Source organism: Heterodontus francisci, chromosome 32 (assembly GCF_036365525.1).
Source record: "Heterodontus francisci isolate sHetFra1 chromosome 32, sHetFra1.hap1, whole genome shotgun sequence".
In the NCBI taxonomy this organism is placed as follows: domain Eukaryota; kingdom Metazoa; phylum Chordata; class Chondrichthyes; order Heterodontiformes; family Heterodontidae; genus Heterodontus; species Heterodontus francisci.
In genome coordinates, this window is record NC_090402.1 from 5,243,777 (window position 1) to 5,270,273 (window position 26,497).

Here is a 26,497-nt window from a genome sequence, read left to right on the forward strand (position 1 = left end):
CCCAAAGTGTGGTGCCCAGAACTGTACACAGTACTCCAGCGTTTTTTACAGCTCCATCATAACCTCCCTGCTCTTATACTCCATGCCTCGGCTAATAAAGGCAAGTATCCCATATGCCTTCCTAACCACCTTATCTACCTGTGTTGCTCCCTTCAGTGATCTATGGACAAGTACACCAAGGTCCCTCTGACCCTCTGTACTTCCTAGGGTCCTACCATCCATTGTATATTCCCTTGCCTTGTTAGTCCTCCCAAAGTGCATCACCTCACACTTCTCAGGATTAAACTCCATTTGCCACTGCTCTGCCCATCTTACCAGCCCATCTATATCTCCCTGTAATCTAAGGCTTTCCTCCTCACTATTTACGACCAATTTGCGTGTCGTCTGCGAACTTACTGATCATACCTCCTATATTCGTGTCTAAATCATTAATGTACACTACAAACAGCAAGGGTCCCAGCACCGATCCCTGTGGTACACCACTGGTCACAGGTTTCCATTCCTAAAAACAACCCTCGACCATCACCCTCTGCCATTAAGCCAATTTTGGATCCAATTTGCCAAATTTCCCTGGATCCCATGGGCTCTTACCTTCTTAACCAATCTCCCATGCGGGACCTTATCAAAAGCCTTACTGATGTCCATGTAGACTCCATCAACTGCTTTACCCTCATCTACACATCTAGTCACCACCTCAAAAAATTCAATCAAGTTAGTTAGACACGATCTCCCCCTGATGAAGCCATGCTGTCTATCCCTGATTAATCCCTGCCTCTCCAAGTGGAGATTAATCCTGTCCTTCAGAATTTTTTCCAATATTTTCCCAACCACTGATGTTAGACTCACTGGCCTGTAATTACCTGGTTTATCCCTGCTACCCTTCTTGAATAATGGTACCACATTCGCTGTCCTCTGGTACCTCTCCTGTCGCCAGAGAGGATTTGAAAATTTGTGTCAAAGCCCCTATTTCCTCCCTTGCCTCACATAACAGCCTGGGATACATCTCATCTGGGCCTGGGGGTTTATCCACTTTTAAGTCCGCTAAAACAGCCAATACTTCCTCCCTTTTCAATGCTAATATGTTCAAGTATATCACAATCCCCCTCCCTGATCACTACACCTGCATCGTCCTTCTCCATAGTGAACACCGATGAAAAGTAATCGTTCAAAACCTCACCTCTGTCCTCCTTTGAGACATCCTAAAGTCATGAAAGGTGCTACAGAAATGCAAATCTTTCTTGATATCTTTTTAAAGCTTCTTCTAATCATATATAGTTGTGATTGAGCTTTGAGTTCTTATGTTTTAATCACTGGAATTATTATTTTTCCTGCAGGTGTGAACTGTGAAACAAACTTGGATGATTGTGCGAGTAACCCCTGCGAATACGGCAACTGCATTGATCAGATTAATAGTTACGACTGTGTCTGTGAGATGGGCTACACAGGTAAGACATGCCCCCTAACTCCACCTCCGTAACATCGCCCGACTCCGTCCCTGCCTCAGCTCATCAGCTGTTGAAACCTTCATCCATATCTTTATTACCTCGAGACTTGACTATTCCAACGCACTCCTGGCTGCTCTCCCACATTCTACCCTCTCTAAACTTCAGGTCATCCAAAATTCTGATGCGTGTGTCCTAACTTGCTCCTGTTCCCCCTGTGCTCGCTGACCCTACTCTGGCTCCCAGTCCGGCAACACCTTGATGACCGGCACAGACTCGATGGGCTGAAGGGCCTGTTTCTGTGCTGAATAACTCGATGACTCGATGACTAATTATAAAATTCTCATCCTTGTGTTCAAATCCTTCCATGGCCTCGCCCCTCCCTATCTCTGTAACCTCCTCCAGCCCCACAACCCTCCCTATCTCTGTAACCTCCTCCAGCCCCACAACCCTCCCTATCTCTGTAACCTCCTCCAGCCCCACAACCCTCCCTATCTCTGTAATCTCCTCCAGCCCCACAACCCTCCCTATCTCTGTAATCTCCTCCAGCCCCACAACCCTCCCTATCTCTGTAACCTCCTCCAGACCTACAACCCTCCCTATCTCTGTAACCTCCTCCAGCCCCACAACCCTCCCTATCTCTGTAATCTCCTCCAGCCCCACAACCCTCCCTATCTCTGTAATCTCCTCCAGCCCCACAACCTTCCCTATCTCTGTAATCTCCTCCAGCCCCACAACCCTCCCTATCTCTGTAACCTCCTCCAGCCCCACAACCCTCCCTATCTCTGTAACCTCCTCCAGCCCCACAACCCTCCCTATCTCTGTAACCTCCTCCAGCCCCACAACCCTCCCTATCTCTGTAACCTCCTCCAGCCCCACAACCCTCCCTATCTCTGTAACCTCCTCCAGCCCCACAACCCTCCCTATCTCTGTAATCTCCTCCAGCCCCACAACCCTCCCTATCTCTGTAACCTCCTCCAGACCCACAACCCTCCCTATCTCTGTAACCTCCTCCAGCCCCACAACCCTCCCTATCTCTGTAACCTCCTCCAGCCCCTACACCCTCCCTATCTCTGTAATCTCCTCCAGCCCCTACACCCTCCCTATCTCTGTAATCTCCTCCAGCCCCACAACCCTCCCTATCTCTGTAATCTCCTCCAGCCCCACAACCTTCCCTATCTCTGTAATCTCCTCCAGACCCACAACCCTCCCTATCTCTGTAACCTCCTCCAGACCCATAACCTTCTGAGGTCTCTCGGCTCCTCCAATTCCGGCCTCTTGCGTTTTCCTGATTTTAATCACTCCACCATTGGCGGCCGTGCCTTCAGCTGCCTGGGGCCCGAAGCTCTGGAATTCCCTCCCTAAAACTCTCCGCCTCTCTCTCTCCTCCTATAAGACATTCCTTAAAACCTCCCTCTTTGACCAAGCTTTTGGTCACCTGTCCGAATATCTCCTTATGTGGCTCAGTGTTAAATTTTGTTTGATATTTGTTCCTGTGAAGCTCCTTGGGATTTTTCCATTGTTGAAGGCGCTATGTAAATGCAAGTTGTTAATAATGTTCTCCCCAGCTGCACTAGCCGTGACAGAATCACCAGCCCACACCCCATGGTTACAGGATCAGTTTAAACTCCGTTGACAATGAGAGTGTTACACTGCCTGCACAGGCTCAAACACCTCACCCTGATTCATTACCACTTTGCTTTCATCAGCTTCTTGTGAAAGTTAATCCGGGACAAAGTTTCACTTTTATTGAAAGAGATTTTATTTTCTGTTCTGTTCCCGCTCTTTACAGTATCTTAGCGCGATCCCAACAGCTCACACTCACTGCCCAGTCTCCCATTGTTTCCATGGGAGATCATCCCTCATCTCCCCTGCCCCTCAGCTCCACTGTCCCTCATGTCCATTGTCCCTCATCCCCCTGGTCCCTCATTCCCCCGTCCCTCATCTCCCCTGGCCCTCATCCCCCCAGTTTCTCATCCTGCCGTCCGTCATTCCCCGTCCCTCATTCCCCCGTCATCCCTCATTCCCCTGCCCCCTCCCCCCTTAGCCCCTACCCCCTCATTCTACCTCACCCTCATCCCCCAGCTTGTTGTCCCTCTCCCCCTGTCCCCCTTTCCCCCTTCCCCTCTCGTCTCCCCTCTCCTTTCGTTCCCCATCCCTTTACTCTCATCTTGACCTTGAAAACTCCAAAACCGGAGAGGTAAAAAGCTTCTTCTGTCTCGGTGTGCTTGATTCTCACAGTTGAATATCAGTGGCGTGCTTCAGTCACAAAGGCACCCATGTGCCTCCACTCCCACCCCCATTATGTGTGTGCCCACAGTTTGCGGAGTTTAAAGGGGCCTGTTAAAATTATATTTAAGCGCCATTTAAAAATAAAATCATAATTTTATAAGTTTATATCTTAATCTGTAATTTTAACAGGCCCCTTTAAACCCCACAATCTGTGGGCACGTAGAGAATCTGTGCAGGCCTAAAGGCCAAGTGAAAACATTGCAGTTTGCATTGCCAGGGCAACGGTGCCTCTGCCCGGCCTGGTCAATGGGAGCAGGTAAATAGAGGAGTCTGTGTGAAAGCAGTGACTGTCAGCAGTCAGGCAGGACGACACTAATTCTCAGGAGTATCGTGTTCCTTCACCCGGCCTGGCTGCTCTCTCTCTGTCTCAGTGAAGTGGAGCCATTCAGTGAGTCTCCCCCTGACATCGCACTGCACCTGAATCACAGGCCGCCCCTGGCCCTACCAGGCCTCAGGAACGGGTACAGCTGCCTCCGGGGAGGGAGGCTGGCTCCCAGATAAAGGATCCATTATGCTGTGGGCAGCCCATCTGGCGTCTCAGGTTACAGGATCGAGATGCTGCTTTCAAAGATCTGGGGCAGGTGGAGCAACAAACAATTATGTAACCTGAGAAAATCAAGGCCTCAGCCCAGTGTCCTTTTGTATCTGGGATGCGGAGGGATTTTAATGCTGAAGGGAATCATTTCACTTTGGCTCACTCCTGAGCACATTGTATAGCAACCTTTGGAAGTTCAATTTGAAGAGTTGAGAGGCCACAGGACGGACTGACTGTGTATCTCAACAACCAACTGTTAAGTTCTCTTTCTCTCTGATTTTCCATCTCCCTTTTGAGGGTGCTGACTCTCATTGGGGTATGGATCCCACACACACTCTCACTGGGGTACGGGTCCCACACACACTGACTCTCACTGGGGTATGGGTCCCACACACACTGACTCTCACTGGGGTACGGGTCCCACATACACTGACTCTCACTGGGGTACGGGTCCCACACACACTGACTCTCACTGGGGTACGGGTTCCACACACACAGACTCTCACTGGGGTACGAGTTCCACACACCCTGACTCTCACTGGGGTACGGGTTCCACACACACTGACTCTCACTGGGGTACAGGTCCCACACACACTGACTCTCACTGGGGTACGGGTTCACACACACACTGACTCTCACTGGGGTACGGGCTCCACACACACTGAATCTCACTGGGGTACGGGTCCCACACACACTGACTCTCACTGGGGTACGGGTTCCAAACACCCTGACTCTCACTGGGGTACGGGTCCCACACACACTGACTCTCACTGGGGTACGGGTCCCACACACACTGACTCTCACTGGGGTACGGGTCCCACACACACTGACTCTCACTGGGACACAGGTTCCACACACACTGACTCTCACTGGGACACGGGTTCCACACACACTGACTCTCACTGGGGTACGGGTTCCACACACACTGACTCTCACTGGGACACAGGTTCCACACACACTAACTCTCACTGGGGTACGGGTCCCACACACACTAACTCTCACTGGGGTACGGGTCCCACACACACTGACTCTCACTGGGGTACGGGTCCCACACACACCGACTCTCACTGGGGTACGGGTTCCACACACACTGACTCTCAATGGGGTACGGGTCCCACACACACTAACTCTCACTGGGGTACGGGTCCCACACACACTAACTCTCACTGGGGTACGGGTCCCACACACACTGACTCTCACTGGGGTACGGGTCCCACACACACTGACTCTCACTGGGGTACGGGTTCCACACACACTGACTCTCACTGGGGTACGAGTCCCACACACACTGACTCTCACTGGGGTATGGGTCCCACACACACTGACTCTCACTGGGGTACGGGTTCCACACACACTGACTCTCACTGGGGTACGGGTTCCACACACACTGACTCTCACTGGGGTACGAGTCCCACACACACTGACTCTCACTGGGGTATGGGTCCCACACACACTGACTCTCACTGGGGTACGGGTTCCACACACACTGACTCTCACTGGGGTACGGGTTCCACACACACTGACTCTCACTGGGGTACGAGTCCCACACACACTGACTCTCACTGGGGTATGGGTCCCACACACACTGACTCTCACTGGGGTACGGGTTCCACACACACTGACTCTCACTGGGGTATGGGTCCCACACACACTGACTCTCACTGGGGTACGGGTTCCACACACACTGACTCTCACTGGGGTACGGGTTCCACACACACTGACTCTCACTGGGGTACGGGTTCCACACACACTGACTCTCACTGGGGTACGGGTCCCACACACACTGAATCACACTGGGGTACGGGTCCCACACACACTGACTCTCATTGGGGTACGGGTTCCACACACACTGACTCTCAGTGGGGTACGGGTTCCACACACACTGACTCTCACTGGGGTACGGGTTCCACACACACTGACTCTCAGTGGGGTGGGGTCCCACACACACTGACTCTCACTGGGGTCCGGGTTCCACACACACTGACTCTCACTGGGGTACGGGTTCCACACACACTGACTCTCAGTGGGGTACGGGTTCCACACACACTGACTCTCACTGGGGTACGGGTTCCACACACACTGACTCTCAGTGGGGTGGGGTCCCACACACACTGACTCTCACTGGGGTCCGGGTTCCACACACACTGACTCTCACTGGGGTACGGGTTCCACACACACTGACTCTCAGTGGGGTACGGGTCCCACACACACTGACTCTCACTGGGGTACGGGTTCCACACACACTGACTCTCACTGGGGTACGGGTTCCACACACACTGACTCTCACTGGGGTACGAGTCCCACACACACTGACTCTCACTGGGGTACGGGTCCCACACACACTGACTCTCACTGGGGTACGGGTTCCACACACACTGACTCTCACTGGGGTACGGGTCCCACACACACTGACTCTCACTGGGGTACGAGTCCCACACACACTGACTCTCAGTGGGGTACGAGTCCCACACACACTGACTCTCAGTGGGGTACGGGTCCAACACACACTGACTCTCACTGGGGTACGGGTTCCACACACACTGACTCTCACTGGGGTACGGGTTCCACACACACTGACTCTCACTGGGGTACGGGGTCCACACACACTGACTCTCACTGGGGTATGGGTCCCACACACACTGACTCTCACTTGGGTACGGATTCCACACACACGGACTCTCACTGGGGTACGAGTCCCACACACACTGACTCTCACTGGGGTACGGGTCCAACACACACTGACTCTCACTGGGGTACGGGTTCCACACACACTGACTCTCACTGGGGTACGGGTCCCACACACACTGACTCTCACTGGGGTACGGGTCCCACACACACTGACTCTCACTGGGGTACGGGTCCCACACACACTGACTTTGACTGGGGTACGGGTTCCACACACACTGACTCTCACTGGGGTACGGGTCCCACACACACTGACTCTCACTGGGGCTTGTTTGTTGAACACCCTCTGCTATATCCCCTGAGTGCCCCTTCTTATTTGTTAGTCCAAACAGTGGGTGTCGAGGGACTATCCAACTGTGGGGGAATCACATTCCAAAGTTCCTCCAGGACAATTCCGTGGATGGACCCTAACACCTGAGAAGCCTGTCCCACAATAACTGTGTTCCAGTAACTCCCACTTACCTTTGCTATCTCCTCGGCACTGTGAATTCATCATCTCCATCTCACATTATAATGTTGTCTGAAACAGGTATTTTACTGTTTATAAGATGCTTTGGGAATGTTTGGTATCTGAAAGGTGCTGTTGAATTGTAAGTTCTTTCTTTCTCTCTGTCTTTCCCCTAGCTGTCCTGATTCTGGGACATGCTCCTTAAACCCCCTCTCTGACAACATCCTCTATATCCTCCTCACAATCTACCTCGCCTTTAAAAACTGCACCGTTTCAAACTGATACAGCGTCCAACACCACATCCACATCCTTACTAATAGTCATTTATTTGCCACTATATTTCCTTGTTAATATTCATACATTCACCACAATGTCCTTATTAATAATCATTAAATCACCATGATGCTCTTTAATATTCAATTATTTATCATTGTCCTCATTAATATTCATGAAATCACCATGATGCTCTTGATTAATGTTTAATTATTCAGTTTTAACTTTATTAATATTCATGTTTCACCACAATACCCTTATTAATATTCATGAAACCACAATGATGGTGTTTATTAATATTCAATTACTCGCCACCACCCTTCTGAACATTCATGTTGTTCCCGTGTGTTTCAGGCCCCATGTGTAACATTAACATTGATGAGTGTGCATCAAATCCCTGCCACAATGGGGGAACGTGCAAAGACGATATCAACAGCTTCACGTGTGTCTGCCCGGAGGGTTACCATGACCTGGTGTGTTTCTCCGAGGTGAATGAGTGTAACAGCAACCCCTGTATACACGGAGAGTGCAGAGATAACCTCAATGGGTGCGTATCACTTCATTGTTCCATTTGTACACGCAGGCGTGACCAGGGGAGTGTGGGGTGGGGAGAATGAAGGGGAGATTTACTCCATACCTAACCCCGGCTTTTTTTTTACCTTTTTTTCCCCAAGGTTGCCCTAATAGCTCAGGACCCTTTTATTATGTTGATGGGGCCTTTATTTCCCAGGCCCCCTTTATATACATTAAATAACTTCATTAATCAATAAAACAAAACTCAAATTAAAATGCCATTCTCAGCCTCGACAATGCACTCCAATCCCCGTGATGCCCACCGGTCGCGGAAGGCCTCAAGCGTACCGGCGGACACCGCATGCTCCTTCTCCAGGGACACCCGGGCGCGAACGTAACCGCGGAAGAGGGGCAGGCAATCGGGGAGGACGGACCCCCCGACGGCCCGCAGCCTGGACCTGTGAATTGCCACCTTGGCCAGGCCCAGGAGCAGACTGACGAGGAGATCCTCCTCCCGGCCCACGCCCCTCCGCACCGGGTGCCCAAAGATCAGGAGCGTGGGACTGAAGTGCAGCCAGAATTTGAGGAGCAGCCCCGTCAAATACTCAAAGAGGGGCTGCAACCTCGCACACTCTGTATATACGTGGAACACGGACTCGTCCAGGCTGCCGAAATTACAGGCGGCCTGGGAGTCCGTGAACCTACTTAAAAGTCTATTGCACGGGACTGCCCTGTGCAGCACCCTCCACCCCAGGTCCCCGATGTAAAGGGGGAGGATTCCCATGTACAGAGACCTCCATCGGGGCTTCCCCTCGCCGCCAGATGGCAACGCAGACCGCCACAGTGTGTCCAGCAGGCTGACAAGGGCGAGGAAGTGGAGAGTGTGCAGTAGCAGCCCGTACAGGAAACCCCTCCGTGCCGATTGGAATGGCACAGAGGGCATTTCCGAGAGGTGGCTCGGGTTGTGAGGGACCGGCTCCCGAGGAGGGTTTTGGTGCCTGGGTCCGATCAGCAGTTCTAGCCAAGTGGGGGTCAGCTCGGCCGGGAGCGCTCCGCTCCCCCGAGCCCCCTCGCCACCTGCAGTGAGGCGTATCCCAGAGACTTCGGCTAATCCCCCGCCCATTCGTCTGTCCATAGATACGGCCACCCAGACAGCTGAGGCCCTTTCCTCCGCCGGCGGGGGAGCGCCCTGACTGGAGGCGACCGTGTTCCAGACTCTGAATCAATCCCAGTAAAAGACAGGCAAATCCCTCAGAGAAGCGCGGTTAACGTTCTCCACCGGGAGCTGCGTGTCGTCTTGAATGCAATGCCCCGGTAGAAAAAATACATCGCCAGCGTACACCATCTGGGAGGACGTTCGACGTACAGGTATCTCTGCAGGGTCCGAAGGCGGAGAGTCGCAGCCTGGGTGCGGACGCACGCCAGCGACTGGGCGCCCTCCTCAATCGGGAGACTCAGGACCGCGGCAGAGACCCAGTGTTTCCTCCTTCCCCAGAAGAAATTGACAAGCTTCTTCTGGATCTTGGTAGCAAATACAGGGGGCGGGGCCAAAGTGACCAACCAGTACCACAGCATCGAGGCCACCAGTTGGTTTATGACCAGCGATCGGCCCCTGTAGGAAAGCACTCGGAGCAGTCCTGTCCAGCGCCCCAGCCAAGTGGTGACTTTCGCCTCCAACTCCTGCCAGTTTGCCGGCCAGGCTTCCTCAGCGGGGCTAAGGTGGACTCCCAGAGAGGGGAGGTGTGTGGTGCTCCACGCAAAAGGTGTCAACTCCTCCGGCAGGGAGTCCACCCGCCACTGACCCACCAGGAGTCTGGAACATTTCTCCCAAATGGAGTCGGGATGGAGATTCCGCCAGATGTCGACCAATCCGACACTTGGCCACGCAGGGAGCCAGAGCGATCCCTCATCTCGAGGGTACAGTTAAAACCCCCCCCCGAGGATGATGCACTCGTTGCTATCGATAGAGCTCAAGAGAGCGGATACTTCTTTAAAGCAATGCGCCGGGTCTGGGCACATACACGTTCACAAAGTGGAGCGGCACGCTACCCAGGTGAACGGCAAGGTGGAGCAAGCGGCCTGGCAAAGCTGCTTGACCCCCCCAAGATCTCTGGCTGAAAAGTCGGGGCCAACAGGATAGCCACCCCACTAGAAATAGGGGTGAGGTGACTCATGTAGACCCCACCCTGCCACTCCAGGAGCCAGGTGGCTTCGTCTCTCGGAACGGTGTGGGTTTCCTGCAGAAAGCTCACCGCGTATCTCCCTTCGCTGAGGACTGAGAGATTGTGAAATCTGCGGTGAGACCCCCTGCTGCCGTTGATGTTGAGGCTGGCTATGGTTATCTTCATGTCAAAGGTACTTAAAACCCGTCACCAACACCTCACTCCCCCAGCAACCCATTGAGGAACACGTTAAATTGGTGCCTCTCAACCAGTTTCAGGCCCGCACCCTTGCCTACTTTCTTGAGGGCGGCACGGACGGACTGGATGATCAGCGCCAGATTCGACTAACGGTCGAGGGCCAGCTGAACTTTATTGTGGCAACCCCTGCAAGCCACGAGGAAATCCCGGAGTTCCGCAGTGGGGATGAGAGGAGACTCGATGGGAGGCACGAGGGACTCCACCACCTCACTGGCGATGGAATCAAGGTCATCCTCCGTGCCCCACACCGAATCCCCATCCTCCTCCGGGTCGTCACCGCAAGCGGCCGATACACCCACTACACACTGTGGGACGGACGTCCCGGCCGCGCCAGCTGGTCCCGCCTCCATCACGATCCCACCCTAGGATCGATGGCGGAGGAGTCCTCTCTGGGTTCTTGTGGGAAACTGGGTCTATGGGCGCCAGAGGTTCAGGACCCCACCCCACCCCCTGCTTCTGTCCCCAGGCCAGTGAGGGACCCAGGGGAGACGGTTGTTCCCAACTCTGGCAATCCAGTTGGAGCCGGGATCGGAGGCGGAGAGAGGAGGCCATCTCCCACTCCGCCAGCACCCACGAGCACAGCAGACAGGGGGCTGTCTGTAATATTTTCGTCACCTGCTGGATCGGGTACTTCCCGGGCAGCAGTGGCTGGTTGTTGGAAGGGCCCATTCCCCATTCCCCATCCCCACCCAGGGCACCCGGCCCAGTGGTGGATAGAGAATTGTCTCCTGCGGGGTGGGGGGGGGTCCCCTGTCTCCCCAGCACAGGCAGCCCCCCCCCACTCCCCTCCCTGGGAGTTACTGAATCTGGAGGGCCTTCCCCCGTCACCCTATCTGAGACAGGGGACTGAGGACTCCCAGGGCTTAAGGCCTTGATGGTGCTGGTGGTGGGGGAAACCCAGGACCCAAACAGGAGATGGACCCTGCACCTCAGGGTCCTCCTCAGAGGAGGGCACCTCCTTTCTTCCAGGAAGGGCGGGGAGGCTCAGAGACCTCCATCTCAGTAGAGGTCTCCGCTTCTACCCCAGTACCCTCAGGCCCATTTTCCTTGTACCTGAACTCAGTCCTGGGGCAGGTGGGCTTCCTGGGATTGGGCCTAGGGTGGTCCGGAGTTTGGGACAGCTCCTGCAAACGCGCCTCGCTCTCTTACAGGCATGGCACCGCACCCCATCTAAGTTCCAGAAGATGCGAAAGGCCACCTCTAGAACTCTACTCTGTAATGGCCCTCCGTGACCTCCTCCTGCGCCAGCTACATAAACGGCTGGTGGCAGAAGGAGTAGATATGTCGGAGGTTGTTCTCCTGCAGACCGAGCGGGACTGGGGTGATCCCCAACCTCGCCTCCCCCGGATGGTGCCAGTGGGGGAGGAGGAGATCACTGGGAATGAAGGGCGGGATGTTGGATAATACAATCTGCTGTGCAGTGGCGCCCAGAGAGTCCACTGGCAGGGAGGTCCCGCCCATAGTGAGCCCCTTGCTCAGGGCCAGGGACACTGCCCACTTGGTCTTTCGGAAAAATACAGCCTTGCCGTACATTCTTGAGGCTGTGACAATGGCCGAGAGGCCGACAATCTCAGTCATTGCCTTTACGCAGGCCTCAGTAATCATTTCTGGTTGGTTATAGCTCTGCACTCCAGGCTTTGTTGTGGGCGGCACAGTGGCGCAGTGGTTAGCACTGCAGCCTCACAGCTCCAGCGACCTGGGTTCAATTCTGGGTGCTGCCTGTGTGGAGTTTGCAAGTTCTCCCTGTGTCTGCGTGGGTTTCCTCCCACAACCAAAAGACTTGCAGGTTGATAGGTGAATTGGCCATTATAAATTGCCCCTAGTAGGTGGTAGGTGGTAGGGGAATATAGGGACAGGTGAGGATGTGGTCGGAATATGGAATTAGTGTAGGATTAGTATAAATGGGTGGTTAGTGGTCGGCACAGACTCGGTGGGCCGAAGGGCCTGTTTCAGTGCTGTATCTCTAAATCTAAATCTAAATAAATCTAAAAGCTGCTGCAGCATAGGAAGATCCCGCCACCGGAGAGGATGGAGAAGCCATGGGGTAGAAGAGCTACACCCACCGTTTGTTGGGGGAAAATAGAAAATAATTTAGTAACACAAGTGCTTCATTGTAGTGGGGGTTATGGGAAAGGGGGCAGAGGTTGAGGGAGAGGAATTCCAGGAGGAATAAAGTAGCTTAAACCGAGCTGTCTTTTAGCTGGTTTTCTAATTGTCGGCTGGGGTTGGGGGAGGGGGGGAGGTGGTGGGGGGGTGGGGAGATGTAGTGGGGAGGTGGTGGGGGGAGATGGTGGGGAGGTGGGGGGGAGGTGGGAGATGGTGGGGAGGTGGGGGGGGGGAGATGGGGGGGAGGTGGGGAGATGGTGGGTAGTGGGGGAGGTGGGGGGGAGGTGGGCGGAGGTGGGGGGAGATGGTGGGTAGTGGGGGGAGGTGGGCGGGAGGTGGGGGGAGATGGTGGGGAGGTGGGGGGGAGGTGGGGAGATGGTGGGTAGTGGGGGAGGTGGGGGGGAGGTGGGCGGAGGTGGGGGGAGATGGTGGGTAGTGGGGGGAGGTGGGCGGGAGGTGGGGGGAGATGGTGGGGAGGTGGGGGGGGTGATGGGGTGGTGGTGGGGAGATGGTGGGGAGGTAGTGGGGGGAGGTGGGGGGGAGGTAGTGGGGGGAGTGGGGGGATGTGGGGAGATGTCTTCACCTAGGTCAGCTGAAGCTGCCCAGTCACACTCTTCTTCCAATGTTATGCAAGAAAGGACACTTCACCTGGACAGCTCCATCTGTCTCAGGCCAGTTATTATGGTGGGGAGGGAGCTTCCCTCTGTGCTTTATGAAAGTGCACAGCTCCCTGCAGTGTTGGACAGCCCCATTCCTTGTTGTTCCGGCCTCTTCTTCCTCCCCCAACAGTCCAAAACGAGTAAAACATCAGGTGCTCTTTGACCCACCTCCAAATACAGCCTTGTGTCCAAAAGTCACTTCTTTCAGTAAAAGTAGTTGTAGAAACTGTAACTCTCCCTTCTCAGCCCCTCTCTCCAACTGACTGCAGCATTGTCAGTTGATGCTCTCAGTAGTCCCAATCAGGCAGCAGTCAACCCCGTACTGTCCCTGTCCTGGGAGTGTTTGATGGGGACAGTGTAGAGGGAGCTTTACTCTGTATCTAACCCAGTGCTGTACCTGTCCTGGGAGTGTTTGATGGGGGACAGTGTAGAGGGAGCTTTACTCTGTATCTAACCCCGTACTGTACCTGTCCTGGGAGTGTTTGATGGGGACAGTGTAGAGGGAGCTTTACTCTATATCTAACCCCGTGCTGTACCTGTCCTGGGAGTGTTTGATGGGGGACAGTGTAGAGGGAGCTTTACTCTATATCTAACCCCGTGCTGTACCTGTCCTGGGAGTGTTTGATGGGGACAGTGTAGAGGGAGCTTTACTCTATATCTAACCCCGTACTGTACCTGTCCTGGGAGTGTTTGATGGGGACAGTGTGGAGGGTTCTCTGGGCTGTTGGTTGACTCTGTTCTTCCCTCTGACAGGTACAGCTGTGCGTGCAGCCCTGGATGGACGGGCATGAACTGTGACCTGAATGTTAATGAGTGTGAGTCCCACCCCTGTGTGAATGGAGGGACATGTCGGGACATGAACAATGGCTACCTGTGTGACTGTCGCCCGGGGTTCCGAGGTAAGGAGGAGGGAGAGTTCCTCCCCCACAGTCTGTAGATGGTGGGATTGGGAGAGGCTTGGGGGATGGGAAGGGTCTTTCACTGCTGCCTGTCGGTGTGCTCGATGTTACAGGCTTGTGGCTGGACTTTCAGCGTTTTCCACAGCGTTCAAGTCCCACAGGCAGTACTCATCTGGGAGCCCAGGCTGTGCGTGGTGTATGCTATTCAAATATGTGGGGCATCACAGTTCTCTGTTGAGATTTTTGTCTCTGTATGTGTGCATGTCGCTGTCTCACTGTCTTTGTCTCTCTCAGTGTCTCTCACATTCTCTCCTCTCTTTTTCTCACACAGATTCTCCCACTGTTTGTCTGTCTTTCCCTCTTTCTCTGTCTCCCTCTCCCTCTCTCTGTCTCTGTCTGTGTGTCTGTCCCTGTCCCTCTTTCTTTGTCTCTCTGTCAGTCTGTCTCTCTCTGTATGTCTGTTTTTCTCTGTCCCTCTCCCTTTGTCTCTCTCTCTCTCTGCCTCTCTGTCTGTCTGTCTCTCTCTGTCCGTCTGTCTGTCTTTCTCTCTCTCTGTCTCTCTCTGTCTCTCTCTGTCTGTCTCTCTCTGTCTCTCTGTCCCTCTCTCTTTGTCTCTCTCTCTCTCTGTCTCTTTGTTTCTATCTCGCTCCCTCTCTTTCTCCATCTCTCTCTCTTTCCCTCGCCATCTCTCTCTCTCTCTCTCTCTGCCTCTCTGTCTGTCTGTCTCTCTCTGTCCGTCTGTCTGTCTTTCTCTCTCTCTGTCTCTCTCTGTCTCTCTCTGTCTGTCTCTCTCTCTGTCTCTCTGTCCCTCTCTCTTTGTCTCTCTCTCTCTCTGTCTCTTTGTTTCTATCTCTCTCCCTCTCTTTCTCCATCTCTCTCTGTCTCTCTCTCTCTGTCTCTCTCTCTCTGTCTCTCTCTCTCTCTCTGTCTCTGCCTCTCACACGCACTCTCCTTGGGTGTGGTGGAACTTCTATAGTTTTTCCGCTGATGCCTTTGTTTCTGTTTCAGGACCCAACTGCCAGACAAACATCAATGAGTGTGCGTCCAACCCCTGCCTCAATCACGGAAGCTGTATTGATGACGTGGCTGGATACAAGTGTAACTGTGTCTTACCGTATACAGGTACCAGAGTCAGGGCCATGGCACCTGGGCTCAATGCGTCAGTGCCTCACCCACTGTGTCACCTCATTGGCTCTAAAGCACTTTGGAATGTCCCGGGTCTGGGAAGGCATTTTATAATAAAGAAAGAACTTGCATTTCTATAGCACCTTTCACAACCTCAGGAAGTCCCAAAGCACTTTACAGCTAATGAAATACTTTTGAAGTGAAGGCACCATTGTAATGTAGGAAACGTGGTAGCCAATGTGCGCACAGCAAGATCCCACAAACAGCAATGTGATAATGGTTAAATAATTTGTTTTTTGTGATGTTTGTTGAGGAATAAACATTGTGCCCAGCACACCTGGGATGAAACCACCCCCACTGCCGTGCTCTTCAAATAGTCGCTTTTTATACCTGAGAGGGTAAACAGGGCCTCAGTTTCACATCTCATCCAAAAGATGACATCTCTGACAGTGCAGCACTCCCTCAGTACTGACCCTCCGACAGTGCAGCACTCCCTCAGTACTGACCCTCCGACAGTGCAGCACTCCCTCAGTACTGACCCTCTGACAGTGCAGCACTCCCTCAGTACTGACCCTCCGACAGTGCAGCACTCCCTCAGTACTGACCCTCCGACAGTGCAGCACTCCCTCAGTACTGACCCTCTGACAGTGCAGCAGTCCCTCAGTACTGACCCTCCGACAGTGTAGCAGTCCCTCAGTACTGACCCTCCGACAGCGCAGCACTCCCTCAGTACTGACCCTCCGACAGTGCAGCACTCCCTCAGTACTGACCCTCCGACAGTGCAGCAGTCCCTCAGTACTGACCCTCTGACAGTGCAGCAGTCCCTCAGTACTGACCCTCCGACAGTGCAGCACTCCCTCAGTACTGACCCTCCGACAGTGCAGCACTCCCTCAGTACTGACCCTCCGACAGTGCAGCTCTCCCACAGTACTGACCATCTGACAGTGCTGCGCTTCCTCAGTACTGACCCTCCGACAGTGCAGCACCCCCTCAGTACTGACCCTCTGACAGTGCAGCAGTCCCTCAGTACTGACCCTCCGACAGTGCAGCACTCCCTCAGTACTGACTCTCCGACAGTGCAGCACTCCCTCAGTACTGACTCTCCGACAGTGCAGCACTCCCTCAGTACTGACCCTCTGACAGTGCAGCAGTCCCTCAGTACTGACCCTCCGACAGTGCAGCACTCCCTCAGTACTGACTCTCCGACAGTGCAGCACTCCCTCAGTACTGACCCTCCGACAGTGCAGCACTCCCTCAGTACTGACTCTCCGACAGTGTAGCACTCCCTCAGTACTGACTCTCCGACAGTGCAGCGCTCTCTCAGTACTGACCCTCCGACAGTGCAGCACTCCCTCAGTACTGACCCTCCGACAGTGCAGCACTCCCTCAGTACTGACCGTCCGACAGTGCAGCACTCTCTCAGTACTGACCCTCCGACAGTGCAGCACTCCCTCAGTACTGACCCTCTGACAGTGCAGCACTCCCCAGTACTGACCCTCCGACAGTGCAGCACTCCCTCAGTACTGACTCTCCGACAGTGCAGCGCTCTCTCAGTACTGACCCTCCGACAGTGCAGCACTCCCTCAGTACTGACTCTCCGACAGTGCAGCGCTCTCTCAGTACTGACCCTCCGACAGTGCAGCACTCCCTCAGTACTGACTCTCCGACAGTGCAGCGCTCTCTCAGTACTGACCCTCCGACAGTGCAGCACTCCCTCAGTACTGACTCTCCGACAGTGCAGCACTCCCTCAGTACGGACCCTCTGACAGTGCCGCACTCTCTCAGTACTGACCCTCCGACAGTGCAGCGCTCTCTCAGTACTGACCCTCCGACAGTGCAGCACTCCCTCAGTACTGACTCTCCGACAGTGCAGCACTCCCTCAGTACGGACCCTCTGACAGTGCCGCACTCTCTCAGTACTGACCCTCTGACAGTGCAGCACTCCCTCAGTACTGACTCTCCGACAGTGCAGCGCTCTCTCAGTACTGACCCTCCGACAGTGCAGCGCTCTCTCAGTACTGACTCTCCGACAGTGCAGCGCTCTCTCAGTACTGACTCTCCGACAGTGCAGCGCTCTCTCAGTACTGACTCTCCGACAGTGCAGCGCTCTCTCAGTACTGACCCTCCGACAGTGCAGCACTCCCTCAGTACTGACTCTCCGACAGTGCAGCGCTCTCTCAGTACTGACCCTCCGACAGTGCAGCACTCTCTCAGTACTGACCCTCATGGCCCTGCTTTTTATCTGTAACCCGGTAAGTTCCTCCGGATCCTGTCCAACTCCCTTTCAAAATTATTCATAGAATCATTTCCACCACCTTTTCAGGTGGAACATTCCAGATCCTGAAAACTCTCTTCATTTCCCATCCAGATATTTTGTCAATGATTTTGAAGTTCTGACCTCTGGTTATTGACCCATTTGCCAGAGGGAATAGTTTATCTCAGTTGAAACCAGCTCATCACCTCTGTTCCAAGGAGAACAGTCCTAACTTTCTACGTGAAAAACAAAATGTCATGGGCTCATGAACAGTCAGTTTAATTGTCTCCCATTCCCCCGCCCGCGCACACACGCACATGCGGTATCCGCGCAGTTTCTATTTGCACACTGAGCTTCGGTGTCTGGGGGAAGAGGGACTGAGAGGGGCCGAGCCAACCCTGAGCTGGAAAAACAGACAGCAGATTTCCTGGTGAGGGAGCAGCTCGTGACGGGCCACTAATTCCCGGCTTCCTGCTCCCTGGAAACACAGCCGCATAGGAAACAATTGCTGGATGTGGTGTCACCTTTCCTGTCCCTGCAAGGTTTCCATGGAAACTGGTCGAGGGAAAAGTCGTCAGTTACGGAACGCAGTGAGAAAAAAAATGATACTTTCAAAAATGTGACCACAACAACAAAATGGAATTAACCTCCAGTTTAAAAAATTTTGTTTCAAAAACAACTTGTCAAGAGTTTGAGTGGTTATGAAATCTCTTGTCAAGTGGAATTCAGGTTCCACTGTGAACGAGTTACAGCTGAAAACAGCTGAAATTCCTGCTTCTGTTCACTGGCCAGGGACCCCTGGAGAGTGCAGGCAATATGAGAGTGAGTCAGTGTGTGTGGGACCCGTACCCCAGTGAGAGTCAGTGTGTGAGGGACCCGTACCCCAGTGAGAGTCAGTGTGTGAGGGACCCGTACCCCAGTGAGAGTCAGTGTGTGTGGGACCCGTACCCCAGTGAGAGTCAGTGTGTGTGGGACCCGTACTCCAGTGAGAGTCAGTGTGTGTGGGACCCGTACCCCAGTGAGAGTCGGTGTGTGTGGGACCCATACCCCAGTGAGAGTCAGTGTGTGTGGAACCCGTACCCCAGTGAGAGTCAGTGTGTGTGGGACCCCTCAACCCAGTGACAGTCAGTGTGTGTGGGACCCCTACCCCAGTGAGAGTCAGTGTGTGTGGAACCCGTACCCCGGTGAGAGTCAGTGTGTGTGTGAACCCGTACCCCAGTGAGAGTCAGTGTGTGTGGGACCCGTACCCCAGTGAGACTCAGTGTGTGTGGGACCCATACCCCAGTGAGAGTCAGTGTGTGTGGGACCTGCACCCCAGTGAGTGTCAGTGTGTGTGGAACCCGTACCCCAGTGAGAGTCAGTGTGTGTGTGAACCTGTACCCCAGTCAGAGTCAGTGTGTGTGTGAACCCGTACCCCAGTGAGAGTCAGTGTGTGTGGAACCCGTACCCCAGTGAGAGTCAGTGTGTGTGGAACCTGTACCCCAGTGAGAATCAGAGTTTGTGGAACCCGTACCCCAGTGAGAGTCTGTGTGTGAGGGACCTGTACCCCAGTGAGAGTCAGAGTTTGTGGAACCCGTACCCCAGTGAGAGTCAGTGTGTGTGTGAACCCGTACCCCAGGGAGAGTCAGTGTGTGTGGAACCCGTACCCCAGTGAGAATCAGAGTTTGTGGAACCCGTACCCCAGTGAGAGTCAGTGTGTGTGGAACCCGTACCCCAGTGAGACTCAGTGTGTGTGGGACCCCTACCCCAGTGAGAGTCAGTGTGTGTGGGACCCCTACCCCAGTGAGAGTCAGTGTGTGTGGGACCCCTACCCCAGTGAGAGTCAGTGTGTGTGGAACCCGTACCCCAGTGAGAGTCAGTGTGTGTGGGACCCCTACCCCAGTGAGAGTCAGTGTGTGTGGGACCCCTACCCCAGTGAGAGTCAGTGTGTGTGTGGAACCCGTACCCCAGTGGGAGTCAGTGTGTGTGGAACCCGTACCCCAGTGAGAGTCAGTGTGTGAGGGACCCGTACCCCAGTGAGAGTCAGAGTTTGTGGAACCCGTACCCCAGTGAGAGTCAGTGTGTGTGTGAACCCGTACCCCAGTGAGAATCAGAGTTTGTGGAACCCGTACCCCAGTGAGAGTCAGTATGTGTGGGACCTGTACCCCAGTGAGAGTCAGTGTGTGTGGGACCCCTACCCCAGTGAGAGTCAGTGTGTGTGGGACCCCTACCCCAGTGAGAGACAGTGTGTGTGTGAACCCGTACCCCAGTGAGAGTCAGTGTGTGTGTGAACCCGTACCCCAGTGAGAGTCAGTGTGTGTGGAACCCGTACCCCAGTGAGAGTCAGTGTGTGTGTGAACCCGTACCCCAGTGAGAGCCAGTGTGTGTGGGATCTGTACCCCAGTGAGAGTCAGTGTGTGTGGGACCCCTACCCCAGTGAGAGTCAGTGTGTGTGGGACCCCTACCCCAGTGAGAGACAGTGTGTGTGTGAACCCGTACCCCAGTGAGAGTCAGTGTGTGTGTGAACCCGTACCCCAGTGAGAGTCAGTGTGTGGAACCCGTACCCCAGTGAGAGTCAGTGTGTGTGGAACCCGTACCCCAGTGAGAGTCAGTGTGTGTGTGAACCCGTACTCCAGTGAGAGTCAGTGTGTGTGCGACCCGTACCCCAGTGAGAGTCAGTGTGTGTGGAACCCCTACCCCAGTGAGAGTCAGTGTGTGTGTGAACCCGTACCCCAGTGAGAGTCAGTGTGTGTGGGATCCGTACCCCAGTGAGAGTCAGTGTGTGTGGGACCCGTACCCCAGTGTGAGTCAGTGTGTGTGGGACCCGTACCCCAGTGAGAGTCAGTGTGTGTGCGACCCGTACCCCAGTGAGAGTCAGTGTGTGTGGAACCCCTACCCCAGTGAGAGTCAGTGTGTGTGGGACCTGTACCCCAGTGAGAGTCAGTGTGTGTGGGACCCCTACCCCAGTGAGAGTCAGTGTGTGTGCGACCCCTACCCCAGTGAGAGACAGTGTGTGTGTGAACCCGTACCCCAGTGAGAGTCAGTGTGTGTGTGAACCCGTACCCCAGTGAGAGTCAGTGTGTGTGGAACCCCTACCCCAGTGAGAGTCAGTGTGTGTGTGAACCCGTACCCCAGTGAGAGTCAGTGTGTGTGGGATCCGTACCCCAGTGAGAGTCAGTGTGTGTGGGACCCGTACCCCAGTGTGAGTCAGTGTGTGTGGGACCCGTACCCCAGTGAGAGTCAGTGTGTGTGGATCCCGTACCCCAGTGAGAGTCAGTGTGTGTGGAACCCGTACCCCAGTGAGAGTCAGTGTGTGTGGAACCCCTACCCCAGTGAGAGTCAGTGTGTGTGGGACCCGTACCCCAGTGAGAGTCAGTGTGTGTGGAACCTCTACCCCAGTGAGAGTCAGTGTGTGTGGAACCCGTACCCCAGTGAGAGTCAGTGTGAGTTGGACCCCTACCCCAGTGAGAGTCAGTGTGTGTGGAACCCGTACCCCAGTGAGAGTCAGTGTGTGTGGAACCCACAGCCCAGTGAGAGTCAGTGTGTGTGTGAACCCGTACCGCAGTGAGAGTCACTGTCTGTGGGACCCGTACCCCAGTGAGAGTCAGTGTGTGTGGAACCCGTACCCCAGTGAGAGTCAGTGTGTGTGTGAACCCGTACCCCAGTGAGAGTCAGTGTGTGTGGGACCCGTACCCCAGTGAGAGTCAGTGTGTGTGGAACCCGTACCCCAGTGAGAGTCAGTGTGTGTGTGAACCCCTACCCCAGTGAGAGTCAGTGTATGTGGAACCTGTACCCCAGTGAGAGTCAGTGTGTGTGTGAACCCGTACCCCAGTGAGAGTCACTGTCTGTGGGACCCGTACCCCAGTGAGAGTCAGTGTGTGTGGAACCCACACCCCAGTGAGAGTCAGTGTGTGTGTGAACCCGTACCCCAGTGAGAGTCACTGTCTGTGGGACCCGTACCCCAGTGAGAGTCAGTGTGTGTGAACCCGTACCCCAGTGAGAGTCACTGTCTGTGGGACCCGTACCCCAGTGAGAGTCAGTGTGTGTGGCACCCGTACCCCAGTGAGAGTCAGTGTGCGTGGAACCCGTACCCCAGTGAGAGTCAGTGTGTGTGGGACCCGTACCCCAGTGAGAGTCAGTGTGTGTGGCACCCGTACCCCAGTGAGAGTCAGTGTGCGTGGAACCCGTACCCCAGTGAGAGTCAGTGTGTGTGGGACCCGTACCCCAGTGAGAGTCAGTGTGTGTGGAACCCGTACCCCAGTGAGAGTCAGTGTGTGTGGGACCCGTAACCCAGTGAGAGTCAGTGTGTGTGGAACCCGTACCCCAGTGAGAGTCAGTGTGTGTTGGACCCCTACCCCAGTGAGAGTCAGTGTATGTGGAACCTGTACCCCAGTGAGAGTCAGTGTGTGTGGGACCCGTACCCCAGTGAGAGTCACTGTCTGTGGGACCCGTACCCCAGTGAGAGTCAGTGTGTGTGAACCCGTACCCCAGTGAGAGTCACTGTCTGTGGGACCCGTACCCCAGTGAGAGTCAGTGTGTGTGGCACCCGTACCCCAGTGAGAGTCAGTGTGCGTGGAACCCGTACCCCAGTGAGAGTCAGTGTGTGTGGGACCCGTACCCCAGTGAGAGTCAGTGTGTGTGGCACCCGTACCCCAGTGAGAGTCAGTGTGCGTGGAACCCGTACCCCAGTGAGAGTCAGTGTGTGTGGGACCCGTACCCCAGTGAGAGTCAGTGTGTGTGTGAACCCGTACCCCAGTGAGAGTCACTGTCTGTGGGACCCGTACCCCAGTGAGAGTCAGTGTGTGTGGAACCGGTACCCCAGTGAGAGTCAGTGTGTGTGTGAACCGGTACCCCAGTGAGAGTCAGTGTGTGTGGAACCCACACCCCAGTGAGAGTCAGTGTGTGTGTGAACCCGTACCGCAGTGAGAGTCACTGTCTGTGGGACCCGTACCCCAGTGAGAGTCAGTGTGTGTGGGACCCGTACCCCAGTGAGAGTCAGTGTGTGTGGGACCCGTACTCCAGTGAGAGTCAGTGTGTGTGGGACCCGTACCCCAGTGAGAGTCGGTGTGTGTGGGACCCATACCCCAGTGAGAGTCAGTGTGTGTGGAACCCGTACCCCAGTGAGAGTCAGTGTGTGTGGGACCCCTCAACCCAGTGAGAGTCAGTGTGTGTGGGACCCCTACCCCAGTGAGAGTCAGTGTGTGTGTGAACCCGTACCCCAGTGAGTGTCAGTGTGTGTGGGACCCGTACCCCAGTGAGACTCAGTGTGTGTGGGACCCATACCCCAGTGAGAGTCAGTGTGTGTGGGACCTGCACCCCAGTGAGTGTCAGTGTGTGTGGAACCCGTACCCCAGTGAGAGTCAGTGTGTGTGTGAACCTGTACCCCAGTCAGAGTCAGTGTGTGTGTGAACCCGTACCCCAGTGAGAGTCAGTGTGTGTGGAACCCGTACCCCAGTGAGAGTCAGTGTGTGTGGAACCTGTACCCCAGTGAGAGTCAGTGTGTGAGGGACCTGTACCCCAGTGAGAGTCAGAGTTTGTGGAACCCGTACCCCAGTGAGAGTCAGTGTGTGTGTGAACCCGTACCCCAGTGAGAATCAGAGTTTGTGGAACCCGTACCCCAGTGAGAGTCAGTGTGTGTGGAACCCGTACCCCAGTGAGACTCAGTGTGTGTGGGACCCCTACCCCAGTGAGAGTCAGTGTGTGTGGGACCCCTACCCCAGTGAGAGTCAGTGTGTGTGGGACCCCTACCCCAGTGAGAGTCAGTGTGTGTGGAACCCGTACCCCAGTGAGAGTCAGTGTGTGTGGGACCCCTACCCCAGTGAGAGTCAGTGTGTGTGGGACCCCTACCCCAGTGAGAGTCAATGTGTGTGTGGAACCCCTACCCCAGTGAGAGTCAGTGTATGTGGAACCTGTACCCCAGTGAGAGTCAGTGTGTGTGGGACCCGTACCCCAGTGAGAGTCACTGTCTGTGGGACCCGTACCCCAGTGAGAGTCAGTGTGTGTGAACCCGTACCCCAGTGAGAGTCACTGTCTGTGGGACCCGTACCCCAGTGAGAGTCAGTGTGTGTGGCACCCGTACCCCAGTGAGAGTCAGTGTGCGTGGAACCCGTACCCCAGTGAGAGTCAGTGTGTGTGGGACCCGTACCCCAGTGAGAGTCAGTGTGTGTGGCACCCGTACCCCAGTGAGAGTCAGTGTGCGTGGAACCCGTACCCCAGTGAGAGTCAGTGTGTGTGGGACCCGTACCCCAGTGAGAGTCAGTGTGTGTGTGAACCCGTACCCCAGTGAGAGTCACTGTCTGTGGGACCCGTACCCCAGTGAGAGTCAGTGTGTGTGTGAACCGGTACCCCAGTGAGAGTCAGTGTGTGTGGAACCCACACCCCAGTGAGAGTCAGTGTGTGTGTGAACCCGTACCGCAGTGAGAGTCACTGTCTGTGGGACCCGTACCCCAGTGAGAGTCAGTGTGTGTGGGACCCGTACCCCAGTGAGAGTCAGTGTGTGTGGGACCCGTACTCCAGTGAGAGTCAGTGTGTGTGGGACCCGTACCCCAGTGAGAGTCGGTGTGTGTGGGACCCATACCCCAGTGAGAGTCAGTGTGTGTGGAACCCGTACCCCAGTGAGAGTCAGTGTGTGTGGGACCCCTCAACCCAGTGAGAGTCAGTGTGTGTGGGACCCCTACCCCAGTGAGAGTCAGTGTGTGTGTGAACCCGTACCCCAGTGAGAGTCAGTGTGTGTGGGACCCGTACCCCAGTGAGACTCAGTGTGTGTGGGACCCATACCCCAGTGAGAGTCAGTGTGTGTGGGACCTGCACCCCAGTGAGTGTCAGTGTGTGTGGAACCCGTACCCCAGTGAGAGTCAGTGTGTGTGTGAACCTGTACCCCAGTCAGAGTCAGTGTGTGTGTGAACCCGTACCCCAGTGAGAGTCAGTGTGTGTGGAACCCGTACCCCAGTGAGAGTCAGTGTGTGTGGAACCTGTACCCCAGTGAGAGTCAGTGTGTGAGGGACCTGTACCCCAGTGAGAGTCAGAGTTTGTGGAACCCGTACCCCAGTGAGAGTCAGTGTGTGTGTGAACCCGTACCCCAGTGAGAATCAGAGTTTGTGGAACCCGTACCCCAGTGAGAGTCAGTGTGTGTGGAACCCGTACCCCAGTGAGACTCAGTGTGTGTGGGACCCCTACCCCAGTGAGAGTCAGTGTGTGTGGGACCCCTACCCCAGTGAGAGTCAGTGTGTGTGGGACCCCTACCCCAGTGAGAGTCAGTGTGTGTGGAACCCGTACCCCAGTGAGAGTCAGTGTGTGTGGGACCCCTACCCCAGTGAGAGTCAGTGTGTGTGGGACCCCTACCCCAGTGAGAGTCAGTGTGTGTGTGGAACCCGTACCCCAGTGGGAGTCAGTGTGTGTGGAACCCGTACCCCAGTGAGAGTCAGTGTGTGAGGGACCCGTACCCCAGTGAGAGTCAGAGTTTGTGGAACCCGTACCCCAGTGAGAGTCAGTGTGTGTGTGAACCCGTACCCCAGTGAGAATCAGAGTTTGTGGAACCCGTACCCCAGTGAGAGTCAGTATGTGTGGGACCTGTACCCCAGTGAGAGTCAGTGTGTGTGGGACCCCTACCCCAGTGAGAGTCAGTGTGTGTGGGACCCCTACCCCAGTGAGAGACAGTGTGTGTGTGAACCCGTACCCCAGTGAGAGTCAGTGTGTGTGTGAACCCGTACCCCAGTGAGAGTCAGTGTGTGTGGAACCCGTACCCCAGTGAGAGTCAGTGTGTGTGTGAACCCGTACCCCAGTGAGAGCCAGTGTGTGTGGGATCTGTACCCCAGTGAGAGTCAGTGTGTGTGGGACCCCTACCCCAGTGAGAGTCAGTGTGTGTGGGACCCCTACCCCAGTGAGAGACAGTGTGTGTGTGAACCCGTACCCCAGTGAGAGTCAGTGTGTGTGTGAACCCGTACCCCAGTGAGAGTCAGTGTGTGGAACCCGTACCCCAGTGAGAGTCAGTGTGTGTGGAACCCGTACCCCAGTGAGAGTCAGTGTGTGTGTGAACCCGTACTCCAGTGAGAGTCAGTGTGTGTGGAACCCCTACCCCAGTGAGAGTCAGTGTGTGTGTGAACCCGTACCCCAGTGAGAGTCAGTGTGTGTGGGATCCGTACCCCAGTGAGAGTCAGTGTGTGTGGAACCCCTACCCCAGTGAGAGTCAGTGTGTGTGGGATCCGTACCCCAGTGAGAGTCAGTGTGTGTGGGACCCGTACCCCAGTGTGAGTCAGTGTGTGTGGGACCCGTACCCCAGTGAGAGTCAGTGTGTGTGGATCCCGTACCCCAGTGAGAGTCAGTGTGTGTGCGACCCGTACCCCAGTGAGAGTCAGTGTGTGTGGAACCCCTACCCCAGTGAGAGTCAGTGTGTGTGGGACCTGTACCCCAGTGAGAGTCAGTGTGTGTGGGACCCCTACCCCAGTGAGAGTCAGTGTGTGTGGGACCCCTACCCCAGTGAGAGACAGTGTGTGTGTGAACCCGTACCCCAGTGAGAGTCAGTGTGTGTGTGAACCCGTACCCCAGTGAGAGTCAGTGTGTGTGGAACCCGTACCCCAGTGAGAGTAAGTGTGTGTGCGACCCGTACCCCAGTGAGAGTCAGTGTGTGTGGAACCCCTACCCCAGTGAGAGTCAGTGTGTGTGTGAACCCGTACCCCAGTGAGAGTCAGTGTGTGTGGGACCCGTACCCCAGTGTGAGTCAGTGTGTGTGGGACCCGTACCCCAGTGAGAGTCAGTGTGTGTGGATCCCGTACCCCAGTGAGAGTCAGTGTGTGTGGAACCCGTACCCCAGTGAGAGTCAGTGTGTGTGGAACCCCTACCCCAGTGAGAGTCAGTGTGTGTGGGACCCG

The 26,497-nt window shown here is 55.1% G+C and overlaps 1 protein-coding gene across 2 annotated transcripts in view; it reads left to right on the forward strand.

The window, feature by feature from the left end:
* The window catches only part of LOC137347564 (neurogenic locus notch homolog protein 1-like), a 154,572-nt gene that overhangs the window by 84,371 nt on the left and 43,704 nt on the right, over positions 1-26,497 (forward strand). Inside the window, exons 12-15 of one of the 2 annotated variants that reach the window (XM_068012052.1) lie at positions 1,335-1,445; positions 8,030-8,222; positions 14,127-14,272; positions 15,281-15,394. In XM_068012052.1, coding sequence (XP_067868153.1) covers positions 1,335-1,445; positions 8,030-8,222; positions 14,127-14,272; positions 15,281-15,394 — 564 coding nt within the window. The remainder of the gene's footprint in view (positions 1-1,334; positions 1,446-8,029; positions 8,223-14,126; positions 14,273-15,280; positions 15,395-26,497) is intronic. The other variant, XM_068012053.1, reaches the window with a different exon arrangement.